The following is a 21,816-nucleotide window of genomic DNA, read 5'->3' as shown; positions in this document are numbered from 1 at the left end:
TTCGACAATATCGCGCTGTCTCCTGAGATTTCCTCGTCTTCACATCGTCTCTTTGACGCATCTTTCCCTCCCCTTCCCTCTCCTTCTCCGTCTCCCCCTCCTGTCGCTCCTCCTCCTGTTGCTCCTCCTCCTGTTGCTCCTCCTCATGCTCCTGTTCCTCCATCTTCTCTTTCTTTTCCCCAATTGTTCTTCACCGTTGTCAGCATTCTCTGCCTCTATCTCCCTCTTTGTTCGGTCTTATCTCCAGCCAGCAGTAAGCGTACCCTCGACAACCCTCCCTCCCATCGTCTCTCCTTTCCATCCCTTTAACACTTTGTTACATAGCCTTGCCTCGCGTCTGCACTTGATCTCCCTCATCGGTACTCATACGCTCCTTTGCTCTTCCACCTCCTTCATTTCCAACTTCGGTGGTGTTTGTTCCCAGCCCCATTTTTTTTCTTTCTCAGGATTGAGCGGTGAAAGAAAGAAAAAAAGAAGGCCCTCCACGCATTCTACCTGAAAAGCCAATTTCCTATCCTCAAGGTTTGATCCCCTTTCTGATCCATTCTCCTCTTCCCACACTTCATAGGTACCAAGCAGCGAGATTACTTCAAGTTCACGGCGCATTTTCATTCTGTTGTTTTCGTGCGTTAGGCTTCACATCAGTAAAAAGACGAGGTAAACATCATTCTCATCCCAACATTTCACCCCTCGTTTCCCCCTTTCCTTCCCACACTTCGCACGCTCATCATTGTCGTGTCTATCTACTTTGAACACCCAAAAATCCTTCGTTGTCAATCTCTTTTCTTTTCAGGTCTTGGTTCTCTGATCTTAGCCTTCCTTGGATATGGGGCTAGCCTATCTCGTCACCTTTGGCATATTGATTTCCTTTTGCCTTGGCAATCAATAGATAAAAAAAAAATGTTTGGTTTAGTTTTGTCGCCCTTCTCGGAGCTCCTTGCCACCTCCTGAAATCATTGGGAAAAAAGTTTTGCTGGTCTCCTTGTCATGTATATCCTATCCTTTGTTTTCCCCCGCAGTTGGGATAAGACAATGTGGCGAATCTGAAGTAGCAGTTGGAATAAAACAGTGCGGCGAGCCTGAAGTAACAGGTTCATGACCGCGCCTTCTTCCTACATATCGAACACTTGGATCAAGGAGGCGAAAGGGTCGCTGACGACGAATGTTCGGTACCCTCCTTTTCGCTTCCTCCTTATTCTTCTGCTCTTCGAATTTTAGTGCTGTCTCCTTGCAGCTCTGTTCGTAGACGTTGAATAACGGTTCTGGATACGGGATTCTGGAGTCCGGGATAATTCCTCGTGATTCCGACTCCTCGCTTATACTGCATTTTTTGAACGCAGCCCTATTTTTCATTGGCTTGATTGACGGGCATTGCCATCGCTTGTGGGCTGTCGCTGTCTCCCTTGCTCTCCTTTCTTTCTTTTTTTTTTGTCCGACTTTGTAACCCACTTTCGTCCGAAACCCATTACAGAACCACTTCAGTCTTCCCGTAACTGTTTACAATAACACCCTTCCCATCCTTGGAACTGTTCTTTTCCTTCAAAAGTTCCCCTCAGTCACCAGGCAATCTCAGCATATATAACATAGCCGTCTTTCGCTATTACAATTCTCCAACTTACCCCTGTTCCGTTTGAGATCAAGTTTTATTCGAGACAAAGCAACAGAGGGTATAAATCAACTCCCTTACTTTACCCTATGCATGTGGTCTATTTTAAACGAGTAGTAGGAGTGTTGAATGCTGTTGGGGCCTTCTGAAGGAGGTGCACAAGAAAGCGTCAAACCAAAAGGGCAGAACGTGTTTTAACGCGTCTATTCTTCGCGTCCTTGCTCTCATCCATCCTAGCATTTTCACCAATCCTGTGTCCAGCCCAACCCTAAGCACAACCCGCGCATTATCCCATCCCATCCTCTATGATGACCACAGCTTCTGCGCCATTCACATCCAGCTCGATTGCAGGACCTGGCTCCCTCAACGCCACATACAATCATATCACTTATCACAACAGCAGCACCAGCAACAACTCTCATCGCCCCTACTCTGGCTCCGCACTTGGCTCACCGGGCCTTCCTACCCCTCCATCATATCCAAGCACACGTGTTGGTGAACTCCGCCGGAGCTCTGTGCCGATGCTTTCTACATCAACTCCATCATCATCCAATATGGAGTTTGTTCAACACAAACGCGAACCTTCAGTAGACCGACGAATGACCATCAGTCATCCCGTCACCAATAACCATGTCCAATACCCGCCCGTCCCTTCATCATATTACTCCGCACAACCAGGATCTCGCGCCAGCTGGGCTGGTTATAGCAGCAATTACAATGACGGGGGAGGATTTTTTCATCGGGGGCCAGCAGCAGGGCACGATGTCCGAGACGATCATCACCACGCGCCAATACATGGATCTTTTCATCCTGTCAGCAATAGCAGCATCAACAGTTTGGATGATGGGCATCAGGAGGGTTTATATGCGTCGGAATATCTGCACGGCGCGTGCAATGATCAGCACGGCTATCCTACAGACGGTATGCGTAACAACTCCACCAGCGGCATGCAGGATTCGGGGTCGATGACGATGACAAAGCACCGCAACAATTCTATCTCGTCCAACGCCAGTCAGTCGAGCTCGTCGTCAATGACCCAGGCGAACAAGCATCCTTGCAAGTTCCCTACTTGCGGCTGGAGCTTTAAGCGGTTCGAGCACCTGAAGCGCCACATGCTGGTCCACACGAAGGAGCGGCCGTTTGTCTGCGATTTCCATGGATGCGAAAAATCTTTCAGCCGGTCAGATAACTTTTCCGCCCATTTAAGGACGCATACCAAGAAGGCGATGCATATGCGGCGGTTTGACCGGCAGTTGATGGAACCAATTAGAACGAGCTTTGAAAATGCTATGCCTGGACCCTTGAGTGGCACGCCGGGAAGCGCAGGGGACCGGGGTAGCATCGTAGACAGTCATAGCGGCGGCATGGGAGGAGGGGATCACGCCCATCATCGCCACAGCATCGCGGGCTACCCTAGTTTCTCAGACTCGAGGCCACCGTTACAGTCGCAAAATAACTATTCGCACGGTTTGCCAACTCCAGGTATGCCATTTCTCAGCATTGGACGCTGTAAACATGAAAGTCGCTCTTTATCTTCACGAACTAATACGATTAATTTGCATTATCTATTAGTCCACACGAACCAAAGCTCAAATGGCGGTAGCCGTTCTGCTCGGAGCTCGTACTACTGCCCATCTGACGAGCAGCCCGACTTTGACACCAAATCCAGCGCGTCTTCTTCCTCTTTCGGTCTCTCCACGGTTAGCCTTCCCCGCCACAGTCCGTCAGCAATGCATCCGCTCGACTCGCCAACTTCAGATGGCCTAAGCAATATCGTGCCAAAATTCAACACCATCAAGTTAGACCTGAAAACCGCGTCCAATGTTCCCGAAGGCGCTCACAAGCAGCGATCGGTAGCTCCCCATGGTGATGAACGTGGGTACGCACCGGTCCGTCCACGACACCATCATTCGTTCAATAATGGACAGACCCCTTACCAGCGATACCCAAGTCCGGAACGCGGCCCAAAAGCATCCTCCGTCCCAGGATCACCAACACTGCACCACGCATGGTACAGTGGACCAAGCGAACGCGGTTATGACCAGCAGCAGTACCAGCAGCAGCAGCAGCAGCAGCAGCAAAGACACAGCAATCTCACAGGCCACGAGAACCCGAATCCAAATCCGAATGGCGAGTCACCCATGCTGACACCTCGGTCCGCTGTTGTCTGTTCAAACGGCAGTGGCAGCGATGACGAGGCCACTAATTTTCCAGCGTCCATCTCATCTCACTTCATGCCAGCGGGAGCGAGTTCACACCACGGACAGCCTCAAGAGTCTTCAATCATATCTTCGGCCGATGCATCGCCTGAGGACAGAGAGAACGCTGATCCAATGTCCTCTTCCAACCCCTCGTTCACATCATTTGCGCGCTCAGGTACAAGCCAGAATAAAAGAAACGGTAACGGTACGGGCGAGTACTCGTCCATGTCGAATTCGTCCTCGTATCAGCAATTCAACAGCGGATCTGTCTCTCCAAACCAGACTAGTTCTGAGAACTATGACCATACGGGCCCTATGGACGAGGATGGAAACTCATTGCCATACCGCGGGTCTTCGAACCATGGTGGGTACGGTGACCACCAGCGCCACCAGGGGGGCCAAGTTGGATACCCATCATCTGCGCCTGGTCCTCCTCGCTTGCATCTGTCCTCGTCATCATCGTCGATTGACTCATCGTATCACACACCGCATCACGGTGGTCAACAACACTACCATCCACAGCCACAGCTCCCATACCCTCCGCATCGCGGCTACGCACATCAGCTTCCACAACAGCCTCCTCAGGAGCAGCAGCATCCATACCATGGAATAGATCCACACTCACCCTTCTCGAGGATGCCACCGATGGGTTCCCAATCCTCAGCCATGTCGTATCGCGGTATGATCAGTAGCATCAACAGCAACACAACACGTGTGGGCAGGAGTTTGACCTCGTCCGCGAAGAATCATTGCTGTTCCGTCCCGGGGTGTCTGAAGCGGTTCAAGCGACTGGAACATCTGAAACGGCATATCAAGACCCATACGTTGGAACGGCCATTTGCGTGTCAGACCGCAGGCTGTAACAAGCGTTTCTCGCGCTCGGATAATCTCTGTATGTTGGATTGGGTTGTCTCTATTCTCTAAATACTTGTGTCTGTGTGTGTGTATGTGTATTTTTTTTTTTTTTTTGGTGGTATGTAAACGCTTCATTTATGGTTGCGATACCTTTAACACGTTCTGTTTCTCGCGTTTTATTAGCTCAACATATCAAGACGCACCAACGCCAGCTCGTGAACAAGGGCCACTGGAAATAACGACCGATGTATAAAAAAAAAAATTACTCAAGCTACGATTCCTTTTCCTTCACTACCGTTTTTCATTTGCCAATTGTACTCGTAACATATCTTTGTGTTTTGCAATGCGCTTTGTCTTTATTCGTTTTTCGTCATGTACTGTACATCATCAGTCAGCCCCCGCGTGCACAATTCTTAATTGCTTTTTTTGTCGGGAAGGCAATAAAGATCAGGAGTTTGCTACGATCGATCGTAGATTTTTTTTATTTCCCTTCCTGTTTGATGCAAAAACGACGTTTTTATTGTTATGCTTATTGTTTTGCAGTAACATTATAAGAACTGCCCTTCAATTTCTGTTATATCTTGATCGTGTGGATGAGCCGCCTAGAGCTATCAACGTAGGAAAAGATATCATTCAAATCCGTGTATATTAGAGGAATGCTGCCATGGGGTCTTTGCCTCTTTTAGCGAACACACTGCATGTCACCTGTCCTTACTCTGTCCGCGTCCCATCCGAGGGTGGTAAAGGCCGGGATCGTTTTGTGCTTGATGGACTGACGATCGACGCGGGTACGACTGCGACGACAAATCCTCATACATGACCTCATCATCATCTGTGTCCAACACGATAGGTTCATTAACGTTGAATTGTTGACCCTGGTTTCCACTAGAACGGTGCCTGCCTCCGTGATCTTCCTCGTCATCTGGAATGAGAATGGGTAGTTGCCTGTTTCCCCCAAGGTTCCGTGTCTGATTGTGGCTAGAGTCCTCGATCGCTGTTGGTACGCCGTTGCTATAGGTCTCTCTCGTGCCATCAGGTTTCTCGATGGTCTTTGTGGTCACGCCTTGCGCATCCGTAACCTCTGTAATGGTGGTTCGCTGTCCGTTCACGACCGTGGTCTTTGTCGAAGTCCTGATTCCCCCACTAAAAGAAGACGAGCTTGTGGAAGAGCTGCTGAAACCGCCACTGCCACCACCACCACCACCACCACCAATGCCGAAATCCGGGAACATGGCCGATTGCGCGGCACGGGCCGCGAACGGTGAAGTCGAGAACAGGGTCGGTCGTGGTTGTGAAAATTGCTCTGAACTATCGCCTCCACGGAAGAAATCGTTCATAAAGGGGTCATTGTGGAAGCCTTGATGATGGTGGAGATGGTGGTTGTAGTGATGTGGGGGAGGAGGCGGAGGTCCAAACATGCCAAAGGAGCCGAACGTGGATCCCATTTGTTGCCCAAAGTTCCTCATAAATTGTTGGTGGTGGCCCGCGAATTGATCTGCGATTACCACAATATGCGACAATAAAATACGGTAGTTAATATATTTTCAAGGTTTGCGATAGAACAAGGCCGATCGGATTGCTGAAGGCAAAGCCAACGATAGCTCCTGCCTTGTAAAAAAAGAGAAAAAGAAAAGACACCAAGGCTTTACCTTGAAAGTACTGATGAGCCGGCATACCGAACGAGGCAAAGAAAGGCGTTTCGAAACCGAAGCCAGATGGTTCACGGTGTCCAAAGTTCGGGCCAAAGCCAGCCTCCGGTTGTGGGTTCGGATCGCCTCCAGCCTTAACGCCTTCGTGTCCGTATCGGTCGTACAATTCGCGCTTGTTGTCTATTCCGGGAAGTGAAGAATGTCTTTAAGTATGCGCCTTATTGTTCTTCTTGTTCTTCTCTTGCCCTGAAGTATATCTGGATATAGTCATTGAAACAGTTGGAATGTAGAAGAAAGATTTTTACCATCGGATAAGACCTCGTATGCTTCGCTGATAAGCTGGAAGTGCTGCGAGGCCTCCTCCTTCATGTGAGGCTTCATCTTGTCAGGGTGGAAGAGCAGGGCCTGCTTGCGGTAGGCCTTTTTGATGTCATCCTTGTTTGCTCCAGGGTCAACACAGAGCAACTCGTAGTAGCTTGGTTTCTCGTCGTTGCTTGACATGACCGAGATGTCTTAGCAAGGAATGGCGTTTTCGTCTCGGAAGGGAATTCGAATGCGGAAAAAGGTAGCGAATGAGTCGAGTGTTGTGCTTTGGTGTGTGCAAGGGTTTGATGAGTGAAAGAGGGCGAGAAGCGAAAGGATGGGGAAAGGGTGAAGGAGCCAAGACGACCTGGAGTGGTGGTGTGAAAGAAGAACATGCTGGAAAATAACGCAGTCCACTTTACTCATGCCTGCACTTCGCCCATGGCACTTTCACGCGCTTCCCTCTGACACGGACGCACACACATTGGGCATACGCACACACACACGTACAAACACACCTACACACACCCACACACACATACACGCAAAAAATATTCTGACAAAGTAGGGTATGCATATATCACAGATAATGAACCCGATGAGAATCTGAGGAGACCAAGAAGACCAAAAGAACAAGCTAGTGTACCATAGTATGGGACGTCAGGCAAGTGAGCGTGGACTGGTGCACACCTCTGGAACAGACTTTGCCGAATGAAGCAGGAAATGTATGACTGCTTAAAAAAAGAAAAAAGAAAATGTAAACACAAAATTCGCTCTTTACACTCCTCCTTCCACTCTTCACTCACCTCCCTTCATCCTTCACTCATCTCTTTCCCCCCTCCCCTCCCCTCCCTCTCATCTACCATAATGCCATCCACTGTCGAGAAGGCAGACAAGAACAAGGTCGCCACTATGGAGGATGTGGCTACTGTAACTACAAAGGAGAAGAAGGAGAAGAAGGAGAAGAAAGACAAGAAGGAAAAGAAGGACAAGAAGGATAAGAAGGAGAAGAAGGAGAAGAAGGGAAAGAAGCGCAAGGCCTCGGATGATGGAGAGGAGGTAAAGGCAGTGGAGGCCAAGGATGAGACCGCTGCCCCTGTCATTAAAAAGCTCAAGGCTGTCGAGGTTGCTGCCCCCCTGAAGGCTACCATCGTTACTGGAGCTGAGGTCACCGGGGGCCTCGTCAAGGCGTTCTACAAGCCCGCCACCAACAAGACTACTAAGGAGCAGGCCCGCGAGTTCTACAAGGAGAACACAATTGAAGTCTCGGGCGACCAGGACTTCTTGCCAGTGCTCAAGTTCGACGAGGCAGGATTTAGACCTGAGATGCTGGATGTCACAAAGTCATTCAAGGCACCCAGTCCCATTCAAGCCGCCTGCTGGCCCATTGTCCTGTCTGGCCGTGATATCATCGGTATTGCCGAGACTGGGTATGTTGCATCCGCTTATGTTGGAACTCCCATTCTATTGCTAACGTATTCTATATAATGTCCTAACACCCCTCTACTTCTCTTTTAATGACAGTTCTGGAAAGACACTGGCCTTCACTCTCCCTGCCTTGATGCACATTCGCGGTCAAAAGGAATTTAACGTCAAGCCCAAGGGCCCCACCGTCCTGGTTGTCTCCCCCACTCGCGAGCTGGCTATGCAGACACAGGAGCAATGTGTTGCCGCTGGAAAGTCGTCGGGCATTAAGAGTGTCTGTATTTACGGAGGCGTGTCTAAGGATGATCAGCGTCGCGCTATCCGTTCAGGCGTCCATATCATCGTCGCCACCCCCGGACGTCTGTTGGATCTGTTGGAGGACGGAAGCTGCAACATCGACGCTGTCTCTTACTTGGTCCTAGACGAGGCTGACCGCATGCTGGACACTGGATTCGAAGAGGCTATTCGCTCCATCCTGCGTAAGACCCGCAAGGACCGCCAGACTGCCATGTTCAGCGCCACTTGGCCTGAATCCGTGAGAAAGCTGGCCCACGACTTTTTGGACCGGCCCGTCAAGGTCACGATTGGCTCGCCCGACCTGGGAGCGTCCTCGAATGTTACTCAGATTGTGGAGGTTCTGGACGATCCCCGCAACAAGGAGCGTCGTCTTTTGGAGCTGTTGCAGGATTACCATAAAACCCGCAAGAACCGCATCCTGATTTTTGCACTTTACAAGAAGGAGGCCGATCGGATTGAACAGACGTTGCAGAGGGCCGGATACAATGTCGGAGGTATTCATGGAGACAAGAGCCAACATATCCGCACCGCCGCTCTGGAGGCCTTCAAGAACGGATCAGTCCCTCTTTTGGTGGCCACCGATGTTGCTGCACGTGGTATCGATATTACCGGAATCACCCATGTTATCAATGTCACCTTCCCACTGACAATAGAGGATTACGTCCACCGCATTGGACGTACTGCACGTGGAGGACAGACCGGAATTGCACATACCTTCTTCACGGTGAACGAGAAGGGTCTTAGCGGAGCACTGATCAATGTTCTTAATGATGCTGGCGTCAAGATCCCTGACGAACTCCGTAAATTTGGTGGCACGGTCAAAAAGAAGGCACACTCGATCTATGGTGATCATTTCAAGGATATTGGTGGCGAGGTGAAGCAGCCTACCAAGATTCGCTTTGAATAGACTACACACTGGCATCACCATCATTATCTTTCACTTTGTAACCATACGTATATTCTTTATTGCAAGCGCTTTTTCTCAAATACAATGCATCATGAGGTCAATGCAATACGTGAGGAGAAAGTGGCCTGTGGTTTGTTGAGTATGCATGCTATAGTCCAAGTCCTTGGGGCCAACAGGCGATCTATAGCAAAGTATTTGTGGCGGTGCGACTAAAAATAGACATGGGCAAAAGCGCAACGGTGAGTGCTATCTCGCCTCTCTCGCCACTTTCACTTCTCACGAGAGTACATAAGCACCGAAAGCGTTCCTTCTCTTTCTTTCCTCCTTTTCCCCCTCTTCATTTCTCATTCTCCATTCCTCATCAGATCGCATTTGTCATCCCGACAGCAATTTAATCGTTGATCCTTCAGCCTACTCCAAAGGTAACGCACAAAAATAACACCGGCGCAAAATATAAAGGAACTTGGGCACAGACACTCATTCCTCTTGCTCCTTCATCTCACGCTCAACTTTTTTTTTTTTTGTACTCGACAGAGCTTGCCACCCTATTTCTCTCTAAGCCTTCTTTCACAACACACAGCACAACCTCACAATGGCTGGAAACGCCGACGTCCCTCCTCATATCGCGCAACAGCGCCAGCTTTACCACGCAGCACTGCAGAAGCAGAATGGAGGCGGAGGCTATTCTCCTTCTGCTGCTGATGCCAATGTTTATAGCGGCTATGGACAGGAACAACAACAAGGATATTATCAACAGCAGGATCCCTATGGTGGCCAACAGCAATACGACGCCTATGGTGGCCAGATGAACCCTCAACAACAGCAATACTACCAGCAACAGCAGTATCAACAACAGCAGTACCAGCAGCAGCAGCCTAGTCAGCAGCAATACCAACAACAACCATATCAACAGCCTCCCCCTGTTCCTACGGCCGTGTCGATTCAGCCACTTTCATACAACAGAAACTCGAACGGTGCCACTATTGCACAGCAACAGCAGCAGCAGCCACCAGCACAACAACAGCAGCATGTACCTATTCCCACGCAGACCCAAGTCCGCCCCTCTGCTGTGCTTGGTAGCGAGTATCCGCTGCTTGTTGCTATTGATTTTGGTAAGCTCCGGCTCCTATTTGAATGAGGGGATGGCTGCTTGAGGCAAGGCAATTTGTATTAATAACCCTTTGTTTCGCACCTGTTCAAATCCAGGAACCACCTTCTCCGGAGTCGCGTATGCCTTCAAATCGAACGGAGATGTCATCGAGATGACCACTTGGTAAGCGTCTCGTCTTTGTTTACAGAGGCGGTGTTGTTTGGTGTACTCGGCCTTCTGATTGGGCTATGTGCATTCGTGAGATCATTATAGACATTTATTTCTTTCCACCATCTTCGCTCTCTAGGCCGCAGCAGGCAAACTTGTACGGAAAAGTGCCTACAATCAGCGCTTACAGCAGGGAGAATGACAAGATGCACTCATGGGGATACGCGGCCAAGGCTGCGATGTTAACACCCGCCGGTCGCAACTTGGAGCTTTTGCAAAAGTTCAAGTTGTTCCTCGACAACGACCTCGCTCCGTACTTGCCTCCTCTGCCCAGGAACATCAACCCTCAGAATGCCATCAGTGACTATCTGCGAGCAATTCATACTTACGCCATCGGTGAGATCTTCAAGAACACTGCAGGAGGCATGGTTTTTGACCAATCGCACATCCAGTACTGTCTGACGGTCCCTGCCATGTGGACTGATGCCGCAAAGGGAGTCATGCGTCAGACCGCGATCAACGCGGGTCTGATCCAGCCTAATGACCCACCCCATCGTCTGCTTTTGATCTCTGAGCCCGAAGCAGCTGCCATGTATTGCGAGAGAAAGTGCGAACAGTTCAATCTGCATCACGGAGATCGATTCATGATTTGCGATGCTGGAGGTAAACGTCTATACCTATCCCATCGTGGCTATAACCAAGGAAGTGCATTGGTTCTTTGTTCTCATCAACGTTTTTTTTTTTCACATTGAAAATAGGTGGAACGGTTGATTTGATTGTCTTTCAAGTCGATTACAGCTCTGGAACGCGCACCTTGATTGAAGTTACGCGTGGATCAGGCGCCAGCTGCGGATCAGGATTCTTGGATGAGAACTTTTCATTGCTTGTTCGTCAAAAGCTCCAGCGATATGATCTTCAGCCCAAGGCATGGGCACAAATCATGGAAGAATTCGTGTTCATGCACAAGCCTCAGTTTGATGGCGATGACGACTCTTTCATCTCGATGCCCTCCTCCGTCGCCAACTTGGTCGATCTGGACATGAGACTGGAGGATGGACTCTTGGCGATTCCAGCTCAGGAGATGCGAGAACTTGTTTTTGACCCCGTTGTGAACCAGGTTCTGGGCTTGATTGACGGACAGTTGAACCAGGCGCAGCAGTGCTCGGCCATTTTCTTGGTCGGTGGATTTGGTTCGTCGCCCTACCTGCACAAGCGCGTCCAGCAAGAATTCGAGAACCGCGTGCCACTTATTCGCTACCCTCCTCGTCCAGACCTGGCAGTTGTCCGTGGTGCTGTCTATCACGGATTGACCCACCAGCCTATTCAAGCCCGTGTCGCCCGCCGTTGGTACGGTGTTGACACCACGCGTCCTTACAAGGCTGGCGATCCTGTTGAGAAGAAGTATATGCAGGATGGCAAGTACCGCGTCCGCGATGGTTTTTCAGTCTTTGTCCGCCCTGGTCAGTCGATTGGTGTGGACGAGTGCATCAGCAAAAAATACATTACGCACAAGTACCCGGAACCTCTTTCATCGCCACTTTATGTATACACCGGAGAGGACCAGCCCGAGTTTGTTGACTCACCTGGTGTCCAGAAGCTGTGCGACTTCACGATTCCATTGCCTCATATGCCTGGTGCTGCTCCAGGAACGCCTGTGATTTTTACTTTGAGGATGTATTTTGGACTGACGGAATTGAGGGCCGAGGCAGAGTTTCAATCAGGAGAAGTCATTTCGACGCTCTGTCAGTTCTAAGATAGGCGCATTAGGCGCCTTCTCCCTCTTCTCCCTATCTTTCTCAGCATATGAATGTAACAACAGCCGTAATACAAGTAAAGTAAAAGTTTTTTGATTATCCAAATGTGATTTTTCCACAATTGTCTCCGTGAACGGCGACAGACTCGGTACGCTGACCGTATTCAGTATGTTGCATATCAAGCTCAAAGCACGTCTATTTCAAACAGCATATTCGAAGATGACCTGGGCACCGGTTCTTACACAATACGTCCACAAAGAAGGACGTCCCTGATCACGTACATTCAGGGATTTATCGTCATTGGTGATGAACCTTATTTGTCCCAAAGGTGATGTAATGATTGCATTAATCAGATGGTGCCCTGTAGTCCTATGTGAGCAGCGACGCGTCGAGCGCTCCCCTTTTTGGAGCGGGGTCATGGTGAGATCATCGCCAGATACGCGTTGGAAGACGCAACTTTTGACCCCAATTCCGCAACAGCAGGACAACTTTCGTCATTTGTCACGGTGTAGAGAACAAGACGACCAAGAAAAGGGAAGAAAAACGTATAAAAGGTCATGGAGTTGTTCATCTCTATCTCTTCATTTCCATCAAGCCAACCAAGAACAACTCAAGCAACACTCTCCCATAAAACCAACCAAGAACAAACTCAAGCAACATGTCGAACGTCACCGATAAGATCGCCAATACCGCCAACTCCTACATCGGAGGCGCCAAGCAGACCGTTGGAGAGACTCTCGGATACCCCGACCTCGCCGCCAGCGGTGCCGAACAAAAGTCTAGGGCCGATGCTGCCGCTGCCGCCGCCACAGCCCAGGCCCACGTCGAGGGTGCTGGTCACCAAGTCCAGGGTCAGCTCCAGCAGACTGTCGGATCCGTCACCGGTGATACGTCTCTCGAGGCACGCGGTCATGCCAACGAAGTCCGCGGCGATATCGAGCGCAGGGTCTAAAGAAGGGTCCACCAACTGTAGCTCTTTGTAAATAAATAATATATCCCTTTCAAACCACAAAGACGAATGCTTCATGGCGCCATTAATGATCGAAGTTAAAATGTATGCGTTTGTTTTATGGTTCTCTTTTACTGGCGTTCCTGAATTACCATTACCGCTTACTAGGCTCGATCCAGCTCTCTCTAAATGACAAGGCCTGGCCATGTCTTCTGAGGGGCTGGAAAGAAATAAGGGGTCCACCAAGGACCCAGCGAAAAAGGAAGTTGATTAAGGGCCATAAAATCGAACCTCAAATACAGTCAAAATCGTTCGGATAAAAATTAGGTTTTTAATGAATTGATTGTATTCAGAAACTCACAAAACAAATATACTCTCCCTTCCCAGGTCCCCTAAATGCAAGGCCGAACGAATGGCTGACTCGCCTAGCTTTCCTCAGTTGCACGGCCCCGAACAAATGGCTATGAAATTTGAAGAAATCATTTATTAACAAAAGGAGAAAAGGGTTATCCTCCGTGGCTCCTGATGTCAATGTGTCTTGCTCAGTGCCCTCCTGCTTGTAATCCCTCTGTGAAGGAAATCCTTCCATGTCCTGACCTTCACAAGCTCTTATGAGGAGCGCCTGAAGGAGTGCCTAAAAGAGCGATGGTATTTGTTCGGGACCGTGCAGCTGAGGAAAGCTAGGCGAGTCAGCCATTCGTTCGGCCTTGCATTTAGGGGGCCTGGGAAGGGAGAGTATATTTGTTTTGTAAGTTTCTGAATACAATCAATTCATTAAAACCTAATTTTTATCCGAACTAATTTTTATCCGAACGATTTTGACTATGTATCGTTCGGATATCTGAGATTCGACTGTCGTGTCTTGTTAACTTTTCATCTCACTCGTTTCTTCCGCCTCAATCGTCTCTGTTGCCGCGCTTGTGAGGTGAACAGGCACACCACCATGCAATTGAAGAGTGGACATGGCTTACTACATGGTCTAAGTGTACAGTCTTTACCCAGCTTTCTTTTTCGCTGGGTTCTTCCTTTTGTTTTAATTACATTCTTTCCGTTTTTCCTCCTCCAGACGAAACTCTCAAAGCCACGCTACTCCTATCGCCATTCAAATTTACAGTGCTATACTCACTATAGAGGCGTGGTCTGTAAAATCATCGTCTGAATCCGTTATCGACCACGACGGGAAATGCTGATGACGATCCCAGTCTTTGAGTAGATCGTTGATTTAACCCCTTCAAACTCCAATGTCTTCCAGGTAGCCGAAGCGAGCGAATCTGTGGAACATGATACAGCAAGTGTAGGCGAGTGCGCCAACTATCCAAGGTTAGAGAAGGGATCGAAGAAGCTTAACTAAGGGAGTAATAGAGGGGTATACTACTTCAAAGTCTTGAAAATAAAAATAAAAAGAAAGGCCTTGATGAAGACCGCTTGTATCAACACAGCATGTGAATCCGATATTGGCGGACGAGAGAGGCAAGCTAGACAGATGAATCAAAGAACCAAGTATAAGGTTCTCATAGTGGCTCAACGCGTCCTCAGGTACAAGGCGATTCCGGGCGTGGCGAACGCTTTTTCCCGCGTTCAAACCGTCGTTATCAGTAACGTGCAAGACATTCGCGCTCCTCCATTTTAGGAGGTACAAAGATAAAGTGCCTCCAGGCGGCACTCTAGTTGCTGCCAGTACTGGAGTGCAACTGTCATTTTAGACTGAGCAAGTGCTTCAAGCGACCTAAAGCCTAACAAGACGTGACAATCCCTTGGAGCCTGAGGGTCTTCTCACTGTAACCTTAAATGTTTAACCACACGGCAGGTGACTGCAATACACTCCATGCCCGCCAAAACACACCAAGCGAGTACTGCTTTGTATGCACACCATACCATCAGAGCAATATGAGCAAATGCAACGTGGCATCTACCTCAGCGGCATCAGCAACAACAGCAATTCAATCCGCCGAAAAACCACGCAAGGTCCATTTCCGTGCCTTTCGAAAAGGTACCACCGAAGAGCTCTTGCTCATCAGGGCCATCGCTGTCCATCGCCCCTTCGCCGCAAAATACGGTGACAAACTTCCGGCTTGGGAGCGCGTCGTGGCATGGCTCAAGGAGCACGACCAACAACGACAACAGGAGCAACCACTTCAAAATCTGATCTTCACCAATGTTACCGCTCGCTGCTGCCAGTCACGTTGGGAAACGATCAGAGCTGCATATGCTAAGACCCTCGAAGAAAACGCTGACCACGCACTAGAGCCCACACCTCCAACTCCGAGCGAAGAGGAACACCAGCAAGGAACACATGGATCGCGTTTCAGGCCGATTAGGCCAGCACCGACCCGCACCGAATTAGAGCGGGCAGAGCGTGAGAGACTGGTTAAGGATCTATATGAGAGAGAGCGGCGCGTGCAGGAAAAGCGGGCACGACGATACTATGACGACTCGGACAATTCAGAGAGCTCTCCCATTCGGCGACGCCGGCGGGCAAAAAGGACGGCGACGGCAGACGAAGACAGCGACAGCACACTGTCCCAGTCGAGAGATGCGGCCGATGATGGAGAAAATATTTCATTGCGATTAGGTGGTACAGCCGATGGAAGCGGACACACTGCATCGGGATCAGGATCAGGATTAGGGACAAGGAATGCCGCTGAAGACGCTGAAGGATATATTGCACTTGCGTCGATACTTGGGTGTACTTCCACTAAACGAACTCGAACAGAGGAAATTGAGACGCAGATGCAGGCGATTCTGCAGCAGAACGAGTCGCAAGCTATGCAGGCTGAGCAACTGATGCTCCAGAAGGCGATACTGGAAGAACTGAGAGAGATGCGGAAAGCGGACGAGCGCAGACATACACAGCTCATGCATTTGATAGCGACCTGTATAAAAATGGTGACCGAGAAGATGTAAAAAATAAATACCCTGTTTTCTGTTTTGAGTTGCAACCACCAGTGGCGCTATTGTAGGCCTCTGTCTGAAGACCTTGTTCCCACAGTCGTCAGCGCCAAGCACCCGTGTTTGCGCCAAGCCATGGCGCGATGCCACTGTTCAGTCTCGCTAGCCATTGTTTCACACTACGGATCATTCTTAAGGTTTTTGTAGATGTACATCTGTTGTTTGAAGATAGCAATGTGACACTATGCATGTTATGCAATGCACCCTCAAACCATTGGGATGCTGTAGGAGTTTACGGAGCATTCTATGCGCATCGTATCGCTCAGTTTCAAAAGACGAGATATCCCCTCAAAGCAGACCACAGCAACCCTCAACCACTCTGTCACTGCTCTACCGTCAACGGAACCGACAAACAAACCTACACTACCTCTCTTGTCAGGAATGGATGATACAGATGACCCCATTCTGCTCCTTTCTCCAGATTTGGAGCGCACAAACGACTTCATTCCGCTACTTTCAGACGATCTGTTGCGTTTAAAAGACAACCTAGGAAACCAACTTCGGGCACTGGAAGAAGTACTCGCCCAACGTAACGCCTTTATCTTCAAAAAAACCACAAAGGAATACGACGACTTGGTCATGAGATTTTTGCGCGTTCTTGGGAATTATCTCGGGATAACGCTCATGGATGTCTTCAGAGTGATCGAGAACATTCAACGGCTAATGAAGGACTACGAGGATTCGCTTCAACATTTCGTCAGACATTCAGCATCAACCATCCAAACATTGGATTTTTGTACCAGGGAGGTCGAAGCCCTCGTCGAGCAGCATTCTATAGCGATTCAAGAATTAACTCAGATATCCTCCACGATCCAAGCCCTCGGTGAGTACTACACCGCGGAGTCCGAGGACCTGATGAACGGCTGTGTGACAGCAAAGATAGTTTCCATTGCTCTGAGTATAACCGGCTTCGCAGCAGGAGCATCCATGGCCATTTTCGTTCCCCCGCTCGCGGCCGTCGGTGCTGGTGCATTGGTTGCAACAGGTGGCGGGATCAGCGCCATCATTTCACAATACGACGCAAACAAGTCCGAAATCTACGCCATGGCGACAGCTAAACTGACCATGGTCGATGACTACAACCAAGCCTTCCAAGCGCCCATAAAAACAATCTTTCTCAAGCTAAGCGCCAGCAAACGACAATTGACAGCTCTGCAACACAGAAACTCTAAATTGACAACTGCAGACCTGGCCGAATCCGACCGTGAAAAATCGTACGCGCGCGCTCAGAAGGAAGCCGAGGAGATCGACCGAGTGTGTAATGAAATATACGACTATGCTCTTCAGGTCACAGTGCTGAGAGGCCAACTTGGGGCGAAGTTGGAGCAAATTACAGAGAAATAAGAAATAAACAACATGTTGCTGCAGACAGACAGCATTCGATAGAGTGGAAAAAGATATCAAGTATATAGGCAGTGGGGCCCGTCGTGGGTTCTACGCTAAGCTGGAGTCCAGTTGCCTTTCACCTCCAGACCTTATATTTTTTATCAAGGAGCCTGATTTCAGGCAACCTCGATCGCGCCGATCGCCTCTTTCAAAGCTGACAAGGATTGCCTATGGACGTTTCTCAAAACACGCGGTCATGGTTTGCTGACAATCTACACAAATGTGTCCAGTTCTTACAAAGTCGGTAAACAGCTCTCTTCGTCTCGATTGCATGCCATGCCATACCATATCACCTTTCTCCCTCCCGCTCCCTTTTTTACTATTATCATTATTGTACGCCCGACAGCTACAACAGGATCGCTCAATTTGGGAGCTGCAAGGATGTTTGCACAAATTACTCTCGGAATCCTTAGTGCCGTTTTGAAGAAGTCCCAGCTGGTCTTGGTCATATCAATAGGACGCATTTTGATGGTCTACTTCAGATTTGGAGGACGCTACATCAATAGCATTCGATAGATCCATCCATCAAGGTGAGTTCCTGGACATGTTGTCTTCCTCGTTCCGTGGATACAGCGTGTCAGAAAAGTGTCAAGGCTACAATAGCGTCTGTGCTGCTCGTGACAGTCTTGGCCGGCCGGTTTTTTTTTGCGAAACTATGGTTCTATCCTTGATGAGTACTCGGTTCTACGCAAGCATGCTAATCGCTCAACGCGACGAGAACGTCCCTCTTCGGCAACAGCAACGCGTTGTTCAGGAATGCACTGATCTCGATTCGCAGCACACGCTTTCCAACCAACTCCATGCAGTCAATGAAACTCAACGGGGGACGACAGGGGATTTTATTTGAACGTAAACACTATCGTTGCCCTATCAAGAAAAATTGTAAGAAGGAATGCCACCAGCTCGATTTTTACGGCCATCGAGCATCTTCCGAATGCATTGAGAGTCAATGCAACGCCCAAGGCACTTGGTACCCAAGATATAACAAATACAGTTGCAAACCCTTTCGCATCCTTGGGATTTAGTTTCATTGTCTCTTGGGAAGTAGAGAAGCAATCTGTGAGGTACGATTAGAGCGATATACTTGACGGATACAACGCTTTGGACTGATTGACTGCAGCAGCATGCATAACCCTGTTAGCCTGCATCATTGGTCTACTCATTTACACCTTATGTTTGACAAAATTTGTACTTCCTCCTTCTACGACATTGTGGCAAACCGGTTGGTGTTCCGTCTCCGGACTTTGAAGCGCGGCTGATACAGTCGGGCTTCGAGGAAGGGATGAAACTGGATGGCGGCAGGATTTTGTACGAGGGACCACTTCCGACCGTAGCGTCTGCTACACATTTGCTGGGCGGTCTCCGCAAGGAGCAGCGATGTTGTGCCGTATCTTGGTCGCTGATCCCACCTTCGTATTTATTTAAATAATGAGAGGGACTAAGGCAACCCAGCGGCATACTACAAGCGTGAAGACCAGCGAGTATGCCTGCTATAAGGCTAGCGCAGCTTTACAGGCAGCTTTATAGGAGGCATAGACTTACTTATGAGGGTCAGATATGGACGCGCACTGGCCAGGAAAGGAAACTTTGGATAGGGTTCACGATAACCTGGACTGCTGCCTTTGCTGAGTCTCCTGTGGCCGGCATCACTCCTCTTTGCTGGAACTTGATCAATTGCACTGCCCCTACGGGTCCCATCTAGGTTCCGGAAACTCAAAAGCGATGTCTGAGGGATCGGCGCAAAACGTAGCAGTGCCACACAGCTCGGCTCTCATCGTGTGGTGGCGGCGCCGCTATTTCAGAGGATGATGGCGGGTGCTCACAATCAATCGAGACGGACTGAGCGAGCATGTTCCCTGTCCTGCATTGAGCATTATTAAGAACTATTGTCGCTTTGGTCTAATTAACGCTCTATTCCTTTGCAGTCTGAAGAACACATGCGACGTCGTCGGTTTTCTCGTCGTTCTTTTTTTTATTCTTGCGGTTGTGTTTGGCTGTCGTACTTTTATGTCATTTGTTGTGGATGCATTATTACATCGCTCCTCACTCTTCTAAAAACCTCAGTTCCCCTCCACACCCCCCACTCAACTGGTCTCCGCTACGCTCCTGTGGATTGTCAGCCATCCTCCTCTCCTTCCCTCTCCTCCGAACCACTCTTCAACCCCCCTCTTCGCTCTCTCGCCGACCTTTCTTCTCGTACATATTTATACACAAATGAAGCTCACACTCTCAGCAGCACTCCTCCTGGCCTCCGCCGCCGCAGCGTCCGCCTCGGGCGTATACACGTAAATGCTGCTTTGCACATACTCTCCCTACTCTCGACACTTCGTTGGAATACGATTTATATGCAGCAACAATTGCATCAGCAAAGGAACCAGGAAAAATACTCCGTCTCTCATATCCCAAAGGGATCCCCAAGAGGTCGTCCTCCACATTTTTTTGCCCCTGATAAACGAATTCCGCGCACACATTTTTCGACCTCACCTTCCTCGCCTGTGATCCACCTCTGGGGACACACCATACATCTCTGTGATCTGTTCTCTCATTGCTTTCTGTTCATTTCATCAGAACATTGCTTTCTGTTCATCTCAAAACAGTGATCAGGGCTAGGGGTTACAGGTGTATCGTCTCCCCCCTGTCCTACTATTTTTGGAGCCCTATTTTTCCATGGGATGATTTCCCGACAATCAATTGCTGGAGGACAGGAGATGCAGGGGAGTCTGCGACTGAAGCAGCAACGTGGACGTGTTTTCCAGATCTGATAGCACTAGAGACAATAGCTAATGATATCATATCTGAGTATCTAATCCATTGCACCCCCTTTTTATCTTATGTTTTTTTGTTCTTCACAATCCGATCATAGTGTACCCATCCAGAGCCTGAGAAACCCTGCTCACTTGAATTCCGAGTCCCTGACAAGGCGCTACCTTCAAAAGCGTGCTGGGGCCTCTGTGACGGCACCGTTGACTAACGTTCAGTCGGATCTCCTGTACAGTAAGTCGTCTGTGCTCCTGCGCTTAATGTCCCCCCTGGGGTGTAACGAATTGTGTCATTTTTGCAAGAAAGAGTTTTAATTACCCCTTGTCTGACCTGCATGTCTTAATTTTGTTTTGTGTAATAGCAATCTCAATAGGACTCGGTACACCTGCACAAACCTTCAACTTGGCCATCGATACCGGCAGTCCCATCACCTGGGTCTCAAGCAGCAACTGCGTCGGGGCTGGCTGCACGGGCGTCAAGAAATTCGACTGTGCGGCATCTTCGTAAGTTCAACTACAGAGCCATTGAAAAGGAAAACGACAAGTCATCTAATATACTGACGGATGTTCGATATTTGCGTTCATTGATAACAGAACATGCACTGTCTCAACATCTGCCTTCAATGCGTCGTATGTGAGCGGCCAGAGTGCCAGCGGCACCTATATTGCTGTAAGTGCCTACAATGCTACATTATGTCTCCTTCCTTACGCTTCATATTTAATGAGCCATGAACTCATACAGGCACGGCTTGGTTTGCGATCTCGCTCTCTCTAGGAAACGTATAGCATTGGAAGTCTGCAATTCCGAGCCATCGCAGGAGTTGTCAGCACGAACAGCGCCAAACTGCCTACAAATATCGATGGCATCATGGGTCTGTGGTACTATGCTCAAGGCAGCCAGATCCCAATCGTGAACGTTCTCAAAAACACAACGGCATTGGCGCAAAATATGTTTGGCGTCTACCTGGAAGCAGCGCAAACGGTCACTTCAGGCACTTCTGCCGGTGGTGATATTACGTTTGGGGGAGTTAACACTGCGCGATTCACGGGCGATATCACATATATTGACTGCGTTGCTGACCGGCCGTGGACCGTAAGTTCTTCTTCCACTTTGAAGAACAGCTGCTCCGGTTCTTTGCTTCATTCAAATGCCTATACTATGCAGTAACTAAACACATATTGTTGTTGTACATTGTTAGATTCCAGTCGGTGGAGTGGCGGTCAACGGAAAAAGCATCAGTGCCAGTGGAGCGGTAGCAACTCTTGATACTGGCACGACAGCAATTCTTGTTTCCAAAACTGTCTCAGATTCTATCAACAGTGCCATCCCTGGAGCCTTGCAAGCTGTACGTCAATTCTCTTTTTTTTTTTTTTTTTTTTTTTTTTGAAGCAAGTTTGCGTTATATATTTTGCAAACGTTTCTTCGTCATCCGCTAACCCTACTTTATGCGTGCTCTCTGCTACTTACGAATAATAGCAAGGTGGCGTCTGGGTCCTCCCATGTTCAGGCAACGCGTC

At 49.1% G+C, this 21,816-nt stretch overlaps 10 protein-coding genes across 10 annotated transcripts; 9 read left to right on the top strand and 1 right to left on the bottom strand.

Moving 5' to 3' along the window:
- Positions 1-92: 92 nt before the first annotated feature.
- Positions 93-1,081, top strand: BC939DRAFT_453135 (uncharacterized protein). The gene is made up of 3 exons (XM_051555890.1): positions 93-359; positions 569-657; positions 890-1,081. The coding sequence occupies exons 1-2, from the start codon at positions 146-148 to the stop codon at positions 631-633; spliced, it is 279 nt and encodes a 92-aa protein (XP_051411607.1). The 5' UTR covers positions 93-145; the 3' UTR covers positions 634-657; positions 890-1,081.
- Positions 1,082-1,572: 491 nt separating this feature from the next.
- On the top strand, positions 1,573-3,606 carry BC939DRAFT_174990 (uncharacterized protein). Its single transcript, XM_051550403.1, has 5 exons — positions 1,573-1,722; positions 1,844-2,786; positions 2,877-3,088; positions 3,179-3,306; positions 3,410-3,606. The coding sequence occupies exons 2-5, from the start codon at positions 1,912-1,914 to the stop codon at positions 3,413-3,415; spliced, it is 1,221 nt and encodes a 406-aa protein (XP_051411606.1). The 5' UTR covers positions 1,573-1,722; positions 1,844-1,911; the 3' UTR covers positions 3,416-3,606.
- An 882-nt stretch (positions 3,607-4,488) lies between these two features.
- Positions 4,489-4,901, top strand: BC939DRAFT_397779 (Ste12-like transcription factor; the record flags this gene model as incomplete). Its single annotated transcript, XM_051552382.1, has 2 exons — positions 4,489-4,699; positions 4,846-4,901. The coding sequence occupies 2 exons, from the start codon at positions 4,489-4,491 to the stop codon at positions 4,899-4,901; spliced, it is 267 nt and encodes an 88-aa protein (XP_051411605.1).
- Positions 4,902-5,226: 325 nt separating this feature from the next.
- BC939DRAFT_477593 (uncharacterized protein) lies at positions 5,227-6,812 on the bottom strand (the record flags this gene model as incomplete). Its single annotated transcript, XM_051558687.1, has 4 exons — positions 5,227-5,270; positions 5,378-6,157; positions 6,312-6,491; positions 6,617-6,812. 4 exons carry the CDS (start codon positions 6,810-6,812, stop codon positions 5,227-5,229), a joined length of 1,200 nt encoding a protein of 399 aa, XP_051411604.1.
- A 723-nt stretch (positions 6,813-7,535) lies between these two features.
- Positions 7,536-9,508, top strand: BC939DRAFT_424355 (DEAD box RNA helicase). Its single transcript, XM_051553138.1, has 2 exons — positions 7,536-8,044; positions 8,139-9,508. Exons 1-2 carry the CDS (start codon positions 7,941-7,943, stop codon positions 9,241-9,243), a joined length of 1,209 nt encoding a protein of 402 aa, XP_051411603.1. The 5' UTR covers positions 7,536-7,940; the 3' UTR covers positions 9,244-9,508.
- An 825-nt stretch (positions 9,509-10,333) lies between these two features.
- BC939DRAFT_453111 (uncharacterized protein) lies at positions 10,334-12,358 on the top strand. The gene is made up of 2 exons (XM_051555889.1): positions 10,334-11,164; positions 11,260-12,358. The coding sequence occupies exons 1-2, from the start codon at positions 10,582-10,584 to the stop codon at positions 12,252-12,254; spliced, it is 1,578 nt and encodes a 525-aa protein (XP_051411602.1). The 5' UTR covers positions 10,334-10,581; the 3' UTR covers positions 12,255-12,358.
- A 555-nt stretch (positions 12,359-12,913) lies between these two features.
- Positions 12,914-13,393, top strand: BC939DRAFT_503634 (uncharacterized protein; the record flags this gene model as incomplete). Its single annotated transcript, XM_051560425.1, has 2 exons — positions 12,914-13,201; positions 13,373-13,393. 2 exons carry the CDS (start codon positions 12,914-12,916, stop codon positions 13,391-13,393), a joined length of 309 nt encoding a protein of 102 aa, XP_051411601.1.
- Positions 13,394-14,913: 1,520 nt separating this feature from the next.
- Positions 14,914-16,123, top strand: BC939DRAFT_174654 (uncharacterized protein). The gene has a single exon (XM_051550402.1). It carries the CDS (start codon positions 14,993-14,995, stop codon positions 16,106-16,108), a length of 1,116 nt encoding a protein of 371 aa, XP_051411600.1. The 5' UTR covers positions 14,914-14,992; the 3' UTR covers positions 16,109-16,123.
- Positions 16,124-16,355: 232 nt separating this feature from the next.
- BC939DRAFT_453105 (uncharacterized protein) lies at positions 16,356-17,542 on the top strand. The gene has a single exon (XM_051555888.1). It carries the CDS (start codon positions 16,733-16,735, stop codon positions 17,495-17,497), a length of 765 nt encoding a protein of 254 aa, XP_051411599.1. The 5' UTR covers positions 16,356-16,732; the 3' UTR covers positions 17,498-17,542.
- Positions 17,543-19,753: 2,211 nt separating this feature from the next.
- Positions 19,754-21,816, top strand: BC939DRAFT_493404 (aspartic peptidase domain-containing protein; the record flags this gene model as incomplete). The annotated part of the gene is made up of 7 exons (XM_051559560.1): positions 19,754-19,824; positions 20,403-20,533; positions 20,661-20,802; positions 20,893-20,968; positions 21,074-21,391; positions 21,498-21,644; positions 21,776-21,816. Coding segments are annotated over 7 exons (924 nt in total), but the record flags the coding sequence as incomplete, so codon positions are not given.

Source organism: Gamsiella multidivaricata (assembly GCF_025024155.1).
Source record: "Gamsiella multidivaricata strain RSA 2152 chromosome Unknown BC939scaffold_37, whole genome shotgun sequence".
Lineage (NCBI taxonomy): Eukaryota > Fungi > Mortierellomycota > Mortierellomycetes > Mortierellales > Mortierellaceae > Gamsiella > Gamsiella multidivaricata.
The sequence above is the reverse complement of the archived record's forward strand: the minus strand, read 5'-3'. Positions and strand labels throughout refer to the sequence as shown.